At 49.1% G+C, this 14324-nt stretch overlaps 1 protein-coding gene across 1 annotated transcript in view; it reads right to left on the bottom strand.

Annotated features, from left to right (window-relative positions):
* armh3 (armadillo like helical domain containing 3) overlaps nucleotides 1-14324 on the bottom strand; it is a 193922-nt gene that overhangs the window by 46090 nt on the left and 133508 nt on the right. The window contains exon 24 of the mRNA XM_072479710.1: nucleotides 4245-4323. Coding sequence (XP_072335811.1) covers nucleotides 4245-4323 — 79 coding nt within the window. The remainder of the gene's footprint in view (nucleotides 1-4244; nucleotides 4324-14324) is intronic.

Raw genomic sequence — 14324 nt, forward strand, 5'->3', positions numbered from 1 at the left:
AGCTTGGGTCACTGTCAGTGCGGAGTCTGCACGTTCTCCCCGTGTCTGCGTGGGTTTCCTCCGGGTGCTCCGGTTTACTCCCACAAGTCCTGAAAGACGTGCTGTTGGGTAATTTGGACATTCTGAATTCTCCCTCAGTGCACCCGAACAGGCGCCGGAATATGGCGACTAGGGGCTTTTCACAGTAACTTCATTGCAGTGTTAATGTAAGCCTACTTGTGACAATAAAGATTTTATTAAGGAGCTTGTTAAGAATTCATCTTCTGACACCGATATCTCCATGGGGGTGGGAGACAATTAGGAGGTCTCTGAAACTGACCAGCTACAACCCAGGTCTGTATTGCACCACCACCTGGGATCGAGGGCAGCAGCCCCGAAACAGTTTCATTTTATGCAACAACAAAAAGTGAAAGTTTGGACAGAAACGTCCTGAGCAGAACTAAAATTTTCCTAACCAACGTTTTCCCTACCCTATTTTCCCTGCCCACTTTCAGATCATGAAGATCCTCTCAATTTGTTTTATCCGCCATGCTCAGGCAGCATCCACAGCAATGGCTGGTGATTGGGGCCAGAATATGGCACATTTCCCCAGTGTCTAACAACCACTCCCACAAACCCGGCAGCTGACCATCTCTCATGCTGGCCTTGGGGGCCAATTTTGTGATCCAGAATGGAACCTGTCCTCCAGATTTCTACCGACCTCCAGAGGGAAAATCCAACTCGTGGTGTCAGCCATGGGTCACTTTGATTAGAAGGTTTTGGGTTCAAGTCCCACATCGGAACCTTGAGCATAAACAACCAGGATGAGTTGGGGAGTGCCGCACTGTCAGAGGTGCCACCTTTAAACCGAATCCCCGTCTGCCCATTCAGATGGCCGTAAAAAATCCCATGGCCACTATTTTGAAATGGTCAATATTCATCCCTCAACCCACATTGTTTGCAGGAGTTTTCTGAGCTCAAACGAGCTGCTGTGTTTCCTACAACAGTGGCTGGACTTGAAGAAGTATTTCACTGGCTTCAAAAGTGCTTTTTTATACAGGACTAAGTTCCCTGTAAAGTGCCTCCCTCCCCATTGGCACCAACACAATTCATTATCCTCCCGCCACTCAGCAACTTGCCACGGCTCCTTCAGTCAAACCTTCCAAACTAGCGACCTCGACTGCTTAGAAGAACAAGGGCAGTAGTCGCATGGGGACACCATTGTCTGCAAGTTGCCCTCCAACTCACTCACCATCCTGACTGGTTACCGCTGGGTCAGAATTCTAGAATTCTGTCATTGCACCACCATCTTCTCAGGAGCAATTAGGGTTGGGAAACAACAATTGCCACATCGCAAAAATGAATTTAAAATTCATTCCAGTGGGAAGTGCAGCCTGTGGTATCATACCCCAATCAGTCCACCCCCAGCATAGCAAGGAGGCAGAATATTAGGGAAAGATACATCTGCATTAAAAAATGATCAAGTGCAAGGAAAGTGGAAACACAGAATATTCAACGAAGGTTAAAAAGGAGTTTCAAGTCACAACAGAGAGGGCACGTAATGAAGTGCGACATCCCATAAATTTCTGCATAACCCAGTGTACTTTGCTGCCTGTTATGGGATGTCCCTGGGGCGATCAACATTGCCAATCCATGCAAGAGCAAATCATTTGCCCTATTTAACCTTCCCACAGTCAGTGACGGAATCAAGATACAAATGGAAAAGGTTTACATCTTCTCCAAGAGAAGACCAGAAATCAAGGGCTTGCAATCAGCTATCAGAGCTCACAATGACATAAACATTAAACACATTAAGCCTTTCAATCGGTGCTCTTACCGTTAAATTTCAAATGGGGAAACATTATCAACTATAGAAAATAGTATGTAATGCAATGCCAATAGCACAGGTGAATAGAAAGTAAGGTGAGAGTGACTGCCCTTGATATCAAAGCAGCATTTGACCGAGTGTGGCATAAAGGAGCCCCAGCTAAACTGGAGTCGATGGAAATCAGGGAGAAAACTCTCCGCTGGTTGGAGTGATACCCGGCACAAAGGAAGGTGGTTGTGGTGGTGGGAGGTCATTTCGGGACATCACTGCAGGAGTTCCTCAGGGTCGTGTCCTAGGCCCAACCATCTTCAGCTGCTTCATCAATGGCCTTCCTTCCAAGATAAGGTCAGATAGGGGCATGTTCGCTGATCACTGTGCCACATTCACCACCATTCACGACTCCTCAGACACTGAAACAGTGCACGTGCAAATGCAGCAAGACCTGAACAATATCCAGGTTTGGGCTGACAAGTGGCAAGTTACATTCGGACCACACAAATGCCAGGCAATGACCATCTCCAACAAGAGAGGATTTAACCATCGCCCCTTGACCTTCAATGGCATTACCATCACTGAATTCTGGGGTTACCATTGACCAGAAACTGAACTGGACTAGCCACATTAATACTGTGGCTACAAGAGCAGGTCAGGGGCTAGGAATCCTGTGGCAAATAAACTCACCTCCGGACTCCCCAAAGCCTGTCCACTATCTACAAGGCACAAGTCAGGAGTGTGATGAAATACTCCCCATTTTCATGGATGAGTGCAGCTGCAACAACACTCAAGAAGCTCGACACCATCCAGCCCACTTGATTGCTCCTCCTTCCACAAATAGGGGATGGTGCAAGAGGAGTTGATCAATGGACATGGGGAAGGAGGGTGGGAGGTAGGAGAGGGAGGGATGGGGCGGAGGACAGGGAGGGCGGGGGCTGGAGGGAGGTAGGAGGGGGCTGGAGGGAGGTAGAAAGGGGCTGGAGGGAGGTAGGAAGGGGCAGCAGAGTGGGGTGTGGATGGTGGGGAGGTCACGGGTCGGTGGTGTCACGAGAGCGGGTGAGGGGCGGTCAGCGGAGGGAGGGAGGGGCGGTCAGCGGAGGGAGGGAGGGGCGGTCAGCGGAGGGAGGGAGGGGCGGTCACGGGGAGGGGGGCCGGGGCGAGGGGAGAGGGGCCAGGGCAAGGGAATAGGGCCGGCGCGAGGGCAAGGAGAGACAGGTCGGGGCAAGGAGAGAGGGGTCGGGGCAAGGGGAGAGGGGTCGGGGCAAGGGGAGAGGGGTCGGGGAAAGGGGAGAGGGGTCGGGGAAAGGGGAGAGGGGTCGGGGAAAGGGGAGAGGGGTCGAGGAAAGGGGAGAGGAGTCGGGGAAAGGGGAGAGGAGTCGGGGAAAGGGGAGAGGGGTCGGGGCAAGGGGAGAGGGGTCGGGGCAAGGGGAGAGGGGTCGGGGCAAGGGGAGAGGGGTCGGAGCAAGGGGAGAGGGGTCGGGGCAAGGGGAGAGGGGTCGGGGCAAGGGGAGAGGGGTCGGGGCAAGGGGAGAGGGGTCGGGGCAAGGGGAGAGGGGTCGGGGCAAGGGGAGAGGGGTCGGGGCAAGGGGAGAGGGGTCGGGGCAAGGGGAGAGGGGTCGGGGCAAGGGGAGAGGGGTCGGGGCAAGGGGAGAGGGGTCAGGGCAAGGGGAGAGGGGTCGCGGCAAGGGGGAGAGGGGTCGCGGCAAGGGGAGAGGGGTCGGGGCAAGGGGAGAGGGGTCGGGGCAAGGGGAGAGGGGGTCAGGGCAAGGGGAGAGGGTACGGGGCAAGGGGAGAGGGGCTGGGCAAGGGGAGAGGGGCTGGGCAAGGGGAGAGGGGCTGGGCAAGGGGAGAGAGTTTGGGGCAAAGGGATAGGAACGGGCAAGGGGAGAGGGGTCGGGACAAGGGGAGAGTGGTCGGGGAAAGGGGAGAGGGGGTCGGGGGAGAGGGGAGAGGGGTCAAGGCAAAGGGATAGGAACGGCCAAGGGGCGGGGAGCAGGGTGGACAAGGAAAGATGGGGAAAAGGATCCGGCCAATATTGTCACTTCTTCGTGCTGTTTTCTGCAATGTTGTTGCTGTAGACGTCAAGTGAGGAAGGGACTTGGCTTGGGAGTGTTGCCTCCAATAGACGTACTACACCCCTGTATGCTTCACCCGATGCCAGTGTCTATGTATTTACATTGTGTACCTTGTGTTGCCCTATTATGTATTTTCTTTTTATTTTATTTTATTTTCATGTACGGAATGATCTGTTTGAGCTGCTCGCAGAAAAATACTGTTCACTGTACCTCGGTACACGTGACAATAAACCAAACCAAACCAATCCAATAATTGCTAAATGGAACAACAGAGGGTTAATAGAACCAAACTGCACTAAACATCAGAACTGTCGAGGCACGAAAGCAAACTGAACCAAACGTACATGAAGAATATCAGCAGTACATACCTGATCTTCAGAGAGCTGTGAGATGTGATTAACTGCCGCATACGACTCTATTTTAGGATTAAAATGGTTGATGATGGCTCTGAAACAGAAAGCGGCCAGCGATGAGCAAAATTGTCAATTGTATAAACCCCTTTATTACTATTCAGTTTGTGAAATTTGTTTTATATTAGCTCACACATGTGGTGATATTTAGGAACTGAATTCTCAAATCGCAATTTTGCCTTTAATTGATGAAACTGCACCAAGTGTAATCTGCAATGCCTCTGTTTGCATGAACCCAGAAGACTATGCATATAATACGACTCCCTGCATTTTAATAAAAATCAGGAGGAAAATAACATTTACCACGCTGACACAAGATTCCCTCATCAATCATCACATCACTTTGACATTACAACAATGACTACACTCCAAAAGTGCTGAATTAGCTGTGAAGATGAGGGAGAGAGAGTTTGGTGAGGAGAAAATTGATATATTTTTATATTCTTGGGCATCGCTCGTTCAGAGGATATTTAAGTGTCAACCGCATTGCTGTGGGTCTGGAGTCGTGTGTAGGCCAGACCGGGTAAGGACGGCAAATTTTGTTCAAAAGGACATTAGTGAACCAGTTGGGTTTTTACGACAATCGACAATTTCGTGGTCAACATTTGACCACAGCAATTGAAATTTCACATTCCGTGGTGGGATTCGAACTGACATCCCCACAGCATTATTTTTTTTAAAATATTTTTATTCTCCTCCTTTTTCACATTTTCTCCCCAATTTACACCCACCAACAATAAACAATAATCAATAACAAATATGTCAATCCCCATATCAATAACAACGATCCCATCCTCCCACCAAACCCCAAACATTAGCCCGCATGTTAACACAAACAAATGACAAAAAGGAATCAGGAATCACCCATAGTCGCCATTAACACACACAGCCCCCCCCCCCCCAACCCTCCCACCCACACGCCCCAACTAATATTCGATGTTATCCAGTTCTTGAAAGTGCATAATGAATAATGTCCATGAATTGTAGAACCTCTCCGTCCTTCCCCTCAGTTCAAACTTAACCTTCTCAAGAGTCAAGAATTCCAACAGGTCTCCCCGCCACGCCAGGGCTCAGGGTGGAGAGGCTGCTCTCCAACCTATCAGGATCCGCCTTCGGGTGATCAACGAGGCGAAGGCTACAACATCTGCCTCCGTACCCGTTTCCAACCCCGGCTGGTCCGACACCCCGAATATGGTCTCCCGAGGGCCCGGGTCCAGTTTCACGTGCACCACTTTATAAAGTACCCTAAAAACCTCCTTCCAGTAATCCTCTAGCTTTGGACAGGACCAAAACATATAAACGTGAATAGCAACCCCCCCCCCAACGTTCACACAAATCCTCTACCCCCTCAAAGAATCGGCTCATCCTCGCCCTCGTGAGGTGTGCTCTGTATACCACCTTCAGCTGTATCAACCCCAACCTTGCGCACGAGGTGGAGGCATTCACTCTCCGGAGCACCTCACACCAGACCCCCTCCTCTATAACCTCTCCCAGCTCTTCCTCCCACTTTGCTTTGATCCCTTCCAGTGGTGCCTTCTCCTCTTCCAAAATAGCTACGTAAATCGTTGACACTACCCCCTTCTCCAGTCCCCCTCCTGTTGTCAGCACCTCCTCCAGTAATGTAGCGGCCGGCTCCTCCGGGAAGCTCTGTATCTCCTTTCTGGCAAAATCTCGAACCTGCATGTATCTAAACATTTCCCCCTGCTCCAGCCCATACTTCGCTTCCAGCTCCTTCAATCCTGCAAACCGACCCCAAGAAACAAATCTTTTGGTTGTCTTAATCCCCTTCTCCTCCCATTTCCAAAAATTTCCATCCCACCTCCCTGGCTCAAATCTGTGGTTCCCCTGAATCGGCATTTCCCTTGACCCTGCCCCAACCCGAAGTGTTGGCAAAACTGCCTCCAAATTCTCAATGAAGCTATTATTACCGGACTCGCTGAGTATTTCCCTGGGGCTATCGGGAGCGGCGCTGTTGCTAGTGCGTTCAATCCTGACCCACTGCATAAACTATCCCCAGAGCATTATTACCCTGAGTCTCTGGATTATCAGTGCAGTGACAATATCACCATGCCACCACCTCTCCGGATATTGGATATGTCTAAGAAAACACGACAGAGATCCCAAAGAAACTGCAAGGAAGGCTTGCATTTATATAGCGCCTTTCACGCTATATAACGCAAAGTGCTTTGCAGCCAATGAAATACTCTTGGAGTGTAAACACTGTTGTAATGTAGGAAACACAGAAGCCAATGAACACACAGCAAGATCCCACAAATCTACAGGTAAGGGCGTTTGCCAGGCGGCAAGTGGTGGAAATTCCCGTTGCTGCCACCACGCACGGTACAGGACAGGGTGCTCTCGGGGGAGTGGGTTGGAAAGGGGAAGATCTCGGCAACATACCAGGTGATGCAGGAGAAGGAGGAGGCCTCGGTGGAGGTGCTGAAAGGCAAGTGGGAGGAGGAATTGGGGGAGGAGATCGAGGAGGGGACGTGGGCAGATGCCCTAGGGAGGGTGAACTCTTCCTCTTTGTGCGTGAGGCTCAGCCTCATACAGTTTAAGGTGCTGCACAGGACACACATGACCAGGACAAGGATGAGCTGTTTTTTTGGGGGTGAGGACAGGTGTGTTAGGTGCTCAGGGGGCCCAGCAAACCACACCCATAGGTGCTGGGCATGCCCAGCGTGGAGGAATTTTGGAAGGGCGTAGTGAGGACGGTGTCGAGGGTGGTAGGATCCAGGGTCAAACCGGGCTGGGGGCTCGCAATATTTGGGGTTGCAGGGGAGCCAGGAGTGCAGGAGTCGAAAGAGGCCAGTATTCTGGCCTGTGTCTCCCTGGTAGCCCGGTGAAGGATTCTTCTTCAGTGGAAGGACACGAGGCCACCAAGCGTGGAATCCTGGATCAACGATATGGCGGGGTTTATTAAATTGGAGAGGGTGAAATTTGCCTTAAGGGGATCGGTGCAAGGGTTTTTCAGGCGGTGGCAACCGTTCTTGGACTTCCTGGCAGAACGGTAGACAATGGTCAGCAGCAGCAACCCGGGGGGGGGGTTCTATTTTATTTTTGTTTGTCGATACTGGGGGATCTGAGGGGGTGTATATATTTGCTATGTGTTTCGGCGGGTGTTAATATATTATTTATGTATAGGGGGAGGGGGCACTAGGTTGTTTTGTTTTGTATTTAAGTCTATTGGGTTCCTTTTACATTTTGTTGTTGATATTTTGTGAAAACTTTAATAAAATTTTAAAAAACTTTTTTTAAAGCAAGATCCCACAAATAGCAATGTGATATAATCTGTTGAGGGATAATTATCAGTCAGGACACCGGGAAGAACACCCCTGCTATTCTTCGAAACAGTGCCACGAGATCGTCTACATCCGTCCGAGAGAGCAGACAAGGCCGCAGTTTAATGTCTTATCCAAAAGACAGGACCTTCTAACAAGACAGCATTCCCTCAATGAGCCTGAGATTTCTGCTCAAGTCCTGGAGTGGAACATGAACGCATGACCTTCTGACTTGGGAGCGAGAGAGAGCTAACTACTGATCCACAGCTGACAAGAATTTGGGACCAGGTCAGAGGGGGCGTGTACTCCTCAGTGTAACACCTACACAAGGCCCCTCCTTCGCCACACACACTATTTTTATAGCCTCAATTTCAAAGCTAAATCTCAAGATTTAAAAACAAGTATCTTTGGTAAGCCCTCTGTTGGATATGTTTACATATGTTTTGAATATCAATCATAGAATTTACAGTGCAGAAGGAGGCCATTTGCCCATCGAGTCTGCACCAGCCCATGGAAAGAGCACCCTACCTAAGCCCACGCCTACACCCTATCCCCGTAACCCAGTAACCCCACCTAACCTTTTTGGACACGAAAGGCAATTTAGCCCAGCCAATGCACCTAACCTGCACACCTTTGGACTTTTGGAGGAAACCGGAGCACCCGGAGGAAACCCACGCAGACATGGGGAGAACGTGCAGACTCCGCACAGACAATGACCCAAGCCAGGAATCGAACCTGGGGCCCTGGAGCTATGAAGCAACAGTGCTACCCACTGTGCGACTGTGCCATTCAGGGCTGCCTCACCTTTGGTATTCATGCTCATCAACTAACCCTTTCCTCTAACAAGTGTAGAGTATAACCAGCAACAATGTCCTGCACACGCACAGCACAACGCCGGTCTCTCTCTCTGCAATTGTTGAATCATTATGGCGGCAAATGTTCTCAAGAGGGACTCCCATTCTGCCAGCATAACCTCAACGCCATCGGATAGGTAGAAGAATTGAGTGTGCTGCAATGCCGCGATGCCAACTGCCTGCTATGCCAACCAGCTTGTCTGTCCCATGAAGCACTGTGACGGCAACGCGAGCTGAAAGAATCTCTCCCATGACATGCACTCTGGCTTATGAGCTACGCTGCAGCATAGTCTGCCTGCTGTGCATGTTTTCTCAGCTGAAAGACGCAGCACCAGATGGGTACATTAAAACTGGATCTATTTTTGAAGGAGAGATGGATTTGTCACAAGAGACAGCGGGACACAAGGCTGGTAGCTCGCCGAGCAGATAAAACAGCAGGATTCAGCCACAAAGTCATGGAATCAAAGACAAAACAAATGTGGCCCAGATAATTACAGGATGTTGTGCAAGATGGTTTACATCGTGCAGTCAGCTATTTACAAAGGACTGTCTTGTCGGGTAAACTTTCACTGTGCAGCAGTTGGATGCGAGACCTGAACTTGCTTATTTATTCACAAGATGTAGGTGTCGCTGGCAAGGCCACCACTTAAGGGCAGCACGGTAGTACAGTGATTAGCACTGTTGCTTCACAGCGCCAGGGACCTGGGTTCAATACCCGGCTTGGGTGACTGTCTGTACCGAGTCTGCATGTTGTCCCCGTGTCTGCGTGAGTTTCCTCCAGGTGCTCCGGTTTCCTCCCACAAGTCCAGAAAGATGTGCTTGTTAGGTAATTTGGACATTCTGAATTCTCCCTCAGTGTACCCGAACAGGCGCCGGAATGTGGCGACTAGGGGCTTTTCACAGTAACTTAATTGCAGTGTTAATGTAAGCATGCTTGTGACAATAAAGATTATGATTCTTATTAATGCCCATCCCGAATTATCCCTTGAGAAGTTGGTGGTGAGCCGCCATTTTGCACCGCTACAGTCCATATAGTGTTGGCGCACCAACAATGCCGTTAAGGAGGAATTTCTAGGTCTTTGACCCAGCAACAGAAAAGGAATGGCTATATAATTCTAAATCAAGATGGTGTGTGGCTTGGAGGGCAACTTGCAACTGGTACATCATTAGAACTTTCCCGATCTTATGTTTGAAAAAAGAATTGCACTTAGATTTCAAAGTCTATCTTATGGATGACCCACAGCTACTCGTCCCACATAATTATTCTGAACAAGAGCAGGAATTCTCCCCAGTGCCCTGGCCAATATTTATCCCTCAGTCAACATCACAAAAACAGAGGACCCATCATCACACAGCTAACCACATTCATAATGATAAAGAAATAGAACATGGAACACAGAAAAATACAGCACAGAACAGGCCATTCGGCCCACGATGCTGTGCCGAACCTTTGTCCTAGAATGTTGGTGGAATACGAGTGTTAGTCTGTGATGCCAACACAACCAAAACAGAAGTTAATTACTTGAAGTATAATTGCTGTTTTAATGCAGTGAACCAGTTCTGTGCACAACAAACCGACTGGCCAGGTGACACAGCTTTGGTGGGAAAAGAAAGCAGAAAAAAACTCTACTGAATACATCTATTCTCATTTCAGATTTCTGATTTCCAGCATCGACAGTACTTTCATAGAACATAGAACATTACAGCGCAGTACAGGCCCTTCGGCCCTCGATGTTGCGCCGACCTGTGAAATCACTCTAAAGCCCATCTACACTATTCCCTTATTGTCCATATGTCTATCCAATGACCATTTGAATGCCCTGAGTGTTGGCGAGTCCACGACTGTTGCAGGCAGGGCATTCCACGCTCTTACTACTCTCAGAGTAAAGAACCTACCTCTGACATCTGTCCTATATCTATCTCCCCTCAATTTAAAGCTATGTCCCCTCGTGCTAGACATCACCGTCCGAGGTAAAAGGCTCTCACTGTCCACCCTATCTAATCCTCTGATCATCCTGTATGCCTCAATTAAGTCACCTCGTAACCTTCTTTTCTCTAATGAAAACAGCCTCAAGTCTCTCAGCCTTCCCTCATAAGATCTTCCCTCCATACCAGGCAACATTCCTGGTAAATCTCCTCTGCACCCTTTCCAATGCTTCCACATCCTTCCTACAATGCGGCGACCAGAATTGCACGCAATACTCTAAATGCGGCCGCACCAGAGTTTTGTACAGCTGCAACATGACCTCATGGCTCCGAAACTCAATCCCTCTACCAATAAAAGCTAACACACCGTACGCCTTAACAATCCTCTCAACCTGGGTGGCAACTTTCAGGGATCTATGTACATGGACACCGAGATCTCTCTGCTCAGCCACACTACCAAGAATCTTACCATTAGCCCAGTACTCTGTCTTCCTGTTATTCCTTCCAAAATGAATCACCTCACACTTTTCTGCATTAAACTCCATTTGCCACCTCTCAGCCCAGCGCTGCAGCTTATCTATGTCCCTCTGTAACTTGTAACATCCGTCCGCACTGTCCACAACTCCATCGACTTTAGTGTCATCTGCAAATGTACTCACCCATCCTTCTGCGCCCTCCTCCAGGTCATTTATAAAAATGACAAACAGCAGTGGCCCAAAACAGATCCTTGTGGTACACCACTAGTAACTGGACTCCAGTCTGAACATTTCCCATCAACCACCACCCTTTGTCTTCTTCCAGCGAGCCAATTTCTGATCCAAACGGCTAAATCACCCTGAATCCCATGCCTCCGTATTTTCTGCAGTAGGCTACCGTGGGGAACCCTATCAAACGCTTTACTGAAATCCATATATACCACATCAACTGCTTTACCCTCATCCACCTGTTTGGTCACCTTCTCAAAGAACTCAATAAGGTTTGTGAGGCACGACCTACCCTTCACAAAACCGTGCTGGCTATCTCTAATCAAATTATTCCTTTCCAGATGATGATACATCCTATCTCTTATAAACCTTTCCAAGATTTTGCCCACAACAGACGTAAGGCTCACTGGTCTATAGTTACCGGTTGTCTCTACTCCCCTTCTTGAACAAGGGGACAACATTTGCTATCCTCCAGTCATCTGGCACTATTCCTGGAGACAAAGATGACTTAAAGATCAAAGCCAAAGGCGCAGCAATGTCCTCTCTAGCTTCCCAGAGAATCCTAGGATAAATTCCATCCGGCCCAGGGGACTTATCTATTTTCACATTTTCCAGAATTGCTAACACCTCCTCCTTATGAACCTCAAGCCCTTCTAGTCTAGTAGCCTGAATCTCAGTATTCTCCTCGACAAGATTGTCTTTTTCCCGTGTGAATACTGACGAAAAATATTCATTCAGCACCTCTCCTATCTCCTCGGACTCCACGCACAGCTTCCCACTACTGTCCTTGATTGGCCCTACTCTTACCCTAGTCATTCTTTTATTCCTGACATATCTATAGAAAGCTTGAGGGTTATCCTTGATCCAACCTGCCAAAGACTTCTCATGTCCCCTCCTGGTTCTTCTTAGCTCTCCCTTTAGGTCCTTCCTAGCTAACTTGTAACTCTCGAGCGCCCTAACTGAACCTTCATGTCTCATCTTTACATAAGCCTCCTTCTTCCTCTTGACAAGTGTTTCGACTGCTTTAGTAAATCACGGTTCCCTCGCTCGATCACTTCCTCCCTGCCTGACAGGTACATACTTATCAAGGACACGCAGTAGCTGTTCCTTGAACAAGCTCCACATTTCCATTGTGCCCATCCCCTGCAGTTTTCCTCTCCATCCGATGCATCCTACGTCTTGCCTCATCGCATCATAATTGCCTTTCCCCCAGATATAACTCTTGCCCTGCGGTATATACATATCCCTTTCCATCACGAAAGTAAACGTAATCAAATTGTGGTCACTATCACTAAAGTGCCCACCTACCTCCAAATCTAATACCTGTCCTGGTTCATTACCCAGTACCAAATCCAATATGGCCTCACCTCTCGTTGGCCTATCTACATACTGTGTCAGCAAACCCTTCATTGGACAAAAACGGACCCATCTAAAGTACTCGAACTATAGCGTTTCCAGTCAATATTTGCAAAGTTAAAGTCCCCCATAACAACTACCCTGTTGCTTTCGCTCCTATCCAGAATCATCTTTGCAATCCTTTCCTCTACATCTCTGGAACTTCTCGGAGGCCTATAGAAAACCCCTAACTGGGTGACCTCTCCTTTCCTGTTTCTCCCCTCAGCCCATACTACTTCAGTAGACGAGTCCTCATCAAATGTCCTTTCTGCCACCGTAATACTGTCCTTGACTAACAATGCCACCCCTCCCCCTCTTTTACCACCTTCCCTGAGCTTACTGAAATATCTAAACCCCGGCACCTGCAACAACCATTCCTGTCCCTGCTCTATCCATGTCTCCAAAATGGCCACAACATCGAAGTCCCAGGTACCAACCCATGCCGCAAGTTCACCCACCTTATTCTGGATGCTCTTGGCATTGAAGACACACTTTAAACCACCTTCCTGCCTGCCAGTACACTCCTGCAACTTTGAAACCTTACTCATGACCTCACTACTTTCAATCTCCTGTATACTGGAGCTACAATTCAGGTTCCCAAGCCCCTGCTGAACTAGTTTAAACCGTCCCGAAGAGCATTAGCAAATTTCCCCCCCAGGATATTGGTACCCCTCTGGTCCAGGTGTAGACCATCCCGTTTGTAGAGGTCCCACCGACCCCAGAATCAGCCCCAATTATCCAGAAATCTGAAACCCTCCCTCCTGCACCATCCTTGTAGCCACGTGTTCAACTCCTCTCTCTCCCTATTCCTCATCTCGCTAGCACGTTACACGGGTAACAACCCAGAGATAATAACTCTGTTTGTTCTCGATCTAAGTTTCCACCCTAGCTCCCTGAATTCCTGCCTTACATCCCTAACCCTTTTCCTACCTATGTCGTTGGTACCTGTGTGGACCATGAATTGGGGCTGCTTCCCCTCCCCCTTAAGGATCCCCAAAACACGATCCAAGACTTCACGGACCCTGGCACCTGGGAGGCAACACACCAACCACGAGTCTCTCTCGTTCCCACAGAATCTCCTATCTATCCCCCTAACTATGGAGTCTCCAATGACTAATGCTCTACTCCTCTCCCCCCTTCCCTTCTGAGCATCAGGGACAGACTCTGTGCCAGAGACCTGTACCCCATGGCTTCCCCCCCCCCCCAACAGTATCCAAAGCGGTATACTTGTTACTAAGGGGAACGACCACAGGGGATCCCTGTACTGACTGCTTCCTCCCAGCCCCTCTCACCGTCACCCATCTATCTTTATTCTTCGGAGAAACTACATCCCTGAAGCTTCTATCTATAACCACCTCTGCCTCCTGAATGATCCGAATTTCATCCAGCTCCAGTTTCCTAACGCGGTTTCTGAGGAGCTGGAGATGGGAGCACTTCCCACAGATGAAATCAGCAGGGACACTGACGGCATCCCTCACCTCAAACATTCTGCAGGAGTAACATTGCACTGTCTTCCTTGCCATCCCGTCTAGATAAAATGTGTACAAGTGTAGTGTCTAGAGTTTAGACACTGCCCAACTTAAATACAGGTAAAAATAAAACACTTAACCAGCAACCACTGCACCCCACAAAAAACAGCAATCAGCTGTTATGGGCCTGCGCAAACAATTTAAGTGACACTTGACAACAGCTCCTCCACAAACCACCTTCAAGTTACGGTGACCACAATGCACGTATGCAAATTTCCCCCGCAACAGCCAATCAGCAGCTGGCTCTACTGCCCTCTGCTGGATGCTTGCCTTCACTTGAGCAGGTAGGATCTCTTGCACAGGTACTCCTTCAAGTTACGGTGACCACAATGCATGTATGCAAATTTCC

The sequence above is a fragment of the Scyliorhinus torazame genome, chromosome 16 (assembly GCF_047496885.1).
Source record: "Scyliorhinus torazame isolate Kashiwa2021f chromosome 16, sScyTor2.1, whole genome shotgun sequence".
Taxonomy (NCBI): Eukaryota; Metazoa; Chordata; class Chondrichthyes; order Carcharhiniformes; family Scyliorhinidae; genus Scyliorhinus; species Scyliorhinus torazame.